Source organism: Bidens hawaiensis, unplaced genomic scaffold, assembly GCF_021521415.1.
Source record: "Bidens hawaiensis isolate Kalapana, Puna unplaced genomic scaffold, B.hawaiensis_p1.1 tig00041901_1, whole genome shotgun sequence".
Classification (NCBI taxonomy): Eukaryota; Viridiplantae; Streptophyta; class Magnoliopsida; order Asterales; family Asteraceae; genus Bidens; species Bidens hawaiensis.
In genome coordinates, this window is record NW_027505749.1 from 97,569 (window position 1) to 101,809 (window position 4,241).

General features: G+C 34.4%; 1 protein-coding gene across 1 annotated transcript; it reads left to right on the forward strand.

The window, feature by feature from the left end:
- The first annotated feature begins 759 nt into the window (after positions 1–759).
- On the forward strand, positions 760–3,600 carry LOC143615099 (cytochrome b5-like). Its single transcript, XM_077088334.1, has 3 exons — positions 760–1,010; positions 2,156–2,222; positions 3,262–3,600. The coding sequence occupies exons 1-3, from the start codon at positions 924–926 to the stop codon at positions 3,504–3,506; spliced, it is 399 nt and encodes a 132-aa protein (XP_076944449.1). The 5' UTR covers positions 760–923; the 3' UTR covers positions 3,507–3,600.
- The last annotated feature ends 641 nt before the right edge of the window (positions 3,601–4,241 follow it).

Consider the following 4,241-nt stretch of genomic DNA (forward strand, 5'->3'; position numbering starts at 1 on the left):
CACAAATCGGGTTTTTCAAATACCCGGTATCGGGTATGGAACCGGGTTCAGGTATGATCGGATATTAGAAAATCGGGTATTGGTAAAAACCGGGTCAGGTTCGGGATCAGGTCCGGGTATTGCCTCTAAAAACCATACCCTATGCATCGGGTTCGGGTAGGGTATGAAACCGGGTATTCTAAAACCGGGTATTTGAATACCCTATTTTCGGGTATTGAAAAAACCTATTTGTGGGTTTTCTCGGGCTTTTTCCGTGTATTTTTCAGGTATAGATTGGATTTTTTAAAAAGTTGCACTTTTTAAGGGGTATTTTTAAGGTATATTTCGGGTATACATCAGGCATTTGAAATAACCGGTCGAGTATTGGAAAAACCCGGTTTCGGGTATGGAACCCGTTCGGGTTTTCGGGTATTACCTGGTACAAATCGAGTCCGGTTTGGGTTTGGGTTTTAGTGCCGAAATGCATACCCTATCCGTACCCTACGGATAAGGTCGGGTACATGTTCGGGTATAAAAAACCCAGATATTAAAAAAACCGGTTCCGTATTTTTATTTTGTGTCCGGTTCCGGGTTTTTTTGTGCACCACTAAATTTCACTAGTTGATTTTTTTTTTCATTTTTGATTTTATATGTTTTTGGGCTTATTATTATTGAGCTAAATGGGTCTAGTGAGCCCATCTTAACAAAACAGTCAAATCTGTATTCTTGTTGCCCAAGTCTTTTGACTTTCAAAATTAGGGCTTTTGCCTTTTATTTTATCCCCAATTTATCGTCACCTGCAAGTCAACAAAAGTCCAAATTCATTCCACAATTGAAGGATTGAGAACGAGTTATACAAGTAATCAAATCAAACTCTTCATCATCTCAATCCTTCAATTAAAAATTAATATTATTATTATTATCTGGATTGTTTAATTGAACAAATGCCGACTTTAACGAAGCTGTACTCGATGAAAGAAGCTTCCGAGCACAATTCCGCCGGTGATTGCTGGATCGTTATCGACGGCAAGGTTATTATCTCAATTGATACACGCTGTTGATTTATAGTTATATATGTTGTTAGTTTTAGGCTTTTTATTGTATAATTTATATATTCATATATTATGATTGTGAAGTTGTTCTAGTTTTGAGTTAGTTTAGAGAAGAGTTTGAATTTTGACTTACGAGAGCTCGACATCGGGATCGGGAGCGGCTTGTTTCGAGCTTGGCTCGGGATTGGCTAGTTTATTATTTATTAATTATTTTATAAACATATATATGTTGAGAAAAACTTTAGATGAGCTTAAGGTTGGCGCGAGCTCGTGCGTGGTATTTTAATTTAAACGAGTTAGCTGTACAGTGTGAAAGTAATACATAAAGTTCCAGAAGAGTTCAAACTTGGGTCGAGCCTAAACGATCTTCTCATACAAGGATCGAGCTCCGCCCTTGAGTCGTTTTCTCAAGCGCGAGCCTGGCTCATTTGTTATTACTTGTTAGTTAATTTATGTTAGTTAATTTATAAACATTTTTTAATATTTTATATGTTGAGAAAAACCTTAGACTAGCCTAAACTCAGCTCGAGCTCGTGTGCAGTACCTTAAGCAAGCCAAAGCCCGTGTGAAATTTATACATAAAAGTGTAAAAGAGTTAAAAACTTGAAAGTATACAAGGATCTTTAAGGCTCGATGAGTGTAAACGATCTTCTCATACAAGCCTTGAGCTCGGGCTCGATAACTAAACGGGCTTTAAATGAGGCTTGAGCTCGGCTCGGGCTCGATAAAGCTTGCGCGTCTCATTTTGAGTAGCTCGCGATCGACTTGCGGCTTGTTTGCACCCCTAGTTATGGTTCATAAAGAATAAATGAAGTAGTAGTTCTGGATAGTAGGAAGAAATTAATAGTTATAACATTGATGATCCGTAGTAAGAAGTTATGCAATACACTATTGTATACTTATTTAACCACTGGATTCTTAGATAATATAAGTATAATACTTATATAAGTTGCGGTTCGATTACATTAGCAATTCACAATAATTGATAGAGAGCTGTTTACTCACTGAATGGATTGCTTTGTTGATACAAGTTAATACGTAGTATGGATACATTTATATGTCCTGTTTCTGATTCTCTGAAACCAAAATAACATTAGTGTTTGCATTACCACTTTACCTGGCAGGTCTATGACGTGTCTTCATATCTGGATGAGCACCCTGGTGGTGATGATGTCATCCTACAGGCTACAGGTAATTCTCTGTTCTTCCTCAAACTGATGAAAGCAGCAACAATTACCGTTTTGGGTGCCCCTGTTATTTCCATTATTATTTTTACACTTAAGTTAGGATCACTTGTCAGCGTTAGAGGTGGTATAATCGGTTACACGATGTTTTGTTATTATTGAGGAGTTTTAGAGGTGGTATATTTGGTTTACGAAATTCGTTTTCGGTCTATTCTGTTTGAAACCGGATACTAAATACCGGAAGAAGTTGTTGGTTCAGAACATGGGTGAAGTTTCATTTTTCACTTTTTCTTTGTTATTTTGATAAATTTAATTACATCTAGTTTCATTTAGTTGTCTTAATTTTTTTTAAGATAAATGATACTATATAACAACTTTATTATTATGATTATTACTTCATATTATTTTTATTATTATTGTTATTTTTAAAATATAATGAATCAAAATTTTGAGGTGTTACGGCACTACTGATATCACTCTGTAATGATTTTCGAACGGGATTGGCATCATTGAATATACACACATGACATATACACATGATAGCAGATGAATCATGAATCTCACATGCTCAAGAATTATTGATTTTGATAATCATGGTTTGGGTGTTAGGTAGTTACTCTCTTGGTCTATTAGAAATATATTATCTTTTTCGCTGTTAGGTTATCATTACTTCACTTAGCAAAGTAATTAAAATATAATGGTGACCGAGCCGTGAAAAGATGACAACTTTCCAGTAAATCAAAATCGATACTAATTAACATAGGTACGTCACGTGTATCTAGATTGCTTATTCTTTAAAAATGCCACCATAAGCATGTGCCATAGCTAGGTATATTCGTTGTCGTGTGTATGCATATATTAATCCCATGTTCAAAGTCATTTTTTAAATACTTGAATGATAAAAATAATAACAGTAATAATAATAATAATAATAATAGTGTTTAAGAAATGCTAATAGTATTAAGTTATAAATGACATGGAAACAATGAAACACATTCTGCTTTAACTGCATTTTCAAGTCTTAACACAAACTTTATATTTTGAAGGGAAAGACGCGACAGATGAATTTGAAGACGCAGGCCATAGCAAGACCGCTAGGGAACTTCTGGAGACTTTTTTCGTTGGTGAGCTTGACCCGTCAGACATCCCTCAACTTAAAGTTGTTTCAGAGAAACAAAAAGGTTACATCCCTGAGAAATTGGTTGACCTGAGTAAGCAATACTGGGCAGCTCCGGTGGCGGCTGTTGGCATATCGGTGGTTGTCACATTTTTGTACTTGCGCAACAAGTAGAGCACGAAATTTTGAGTATTGAGACCATGAAATTGGCTTAAAATTGTCATTGGATTTTTAAACCTATGATTTGGTTAAAGATATTAAATACATGATATCCATTTAAGAGTTGGAATCAAAGGGTCTCATTGTTGGATGTTAATGTTCTTAGTTTTGGTTTACACTAGAAATATAGACATTTGATTGTGTTGTTTACATACAATCAAGAATAATATATCGATTGTATCACACGCCATTTTTAAATGTGCGTTGCGTGTTCAGGTTTATGCAAAAACTCTTGTCAATATTTTGTCTTTGGATATGGTTTGGAGTCGGAAGTCTCTCGGGAAGCAGGTCGGCCCAAAGGGTGCGCAGGGCCGAGATTTTATAGGGCCCAAAAAGTTATATGTTTTTCTCATTTTATGTATATATAAGAAATAATTTATTTAAGCTTACTTATAAGGTATAAGCATTTTTTTTAATTTATTTAAACATACTCCATCATCAAAGATACAGGATGAACATGATTAATAAGTATTCTGAACATTATTATATATATTTTGAACAACAACCTTTTATTTTGGATATTATTTTCTACGGTTTATATTTTTCAAAAATGACTATTTTTTGTATCATGTATTATAATAATTTATTTTATATTTAATTTTATTCAAATAACTTGTACTCCTTAACTTTAAAAAAAAAACAAAATACACACGGCCTTTTCTTCTAAACATTTCGACATAGACTTTAGCG

What these genes read in the sequence shown, in the direction of transcription:
- LOC143615099 (XM_077088334.1), top strand. Translation starts at nt 924, where the DNA reads ATGCCGACTTTAACGAAGCTGTACTCGATGAAAGAAGCTTCCGAGCAC. An exon ending in GGATCGTTATCGACGGCAAG is followed by an intron (nt 1,011 to 2,155) that starts GTTATTATCTCA and finishes TTTACCTGGCAG; the next exon opens with GTCTATGACGTGTCTTCATA. An exon ending in TGTCATCCTACAGGCTACAG is followed by an intron (nt 2,223 to 3,261) that starts GTAATTCTCTGT and finishes TATATTTTGAAG; the next exon opens with GGAAAGACGCGACAGATGAA.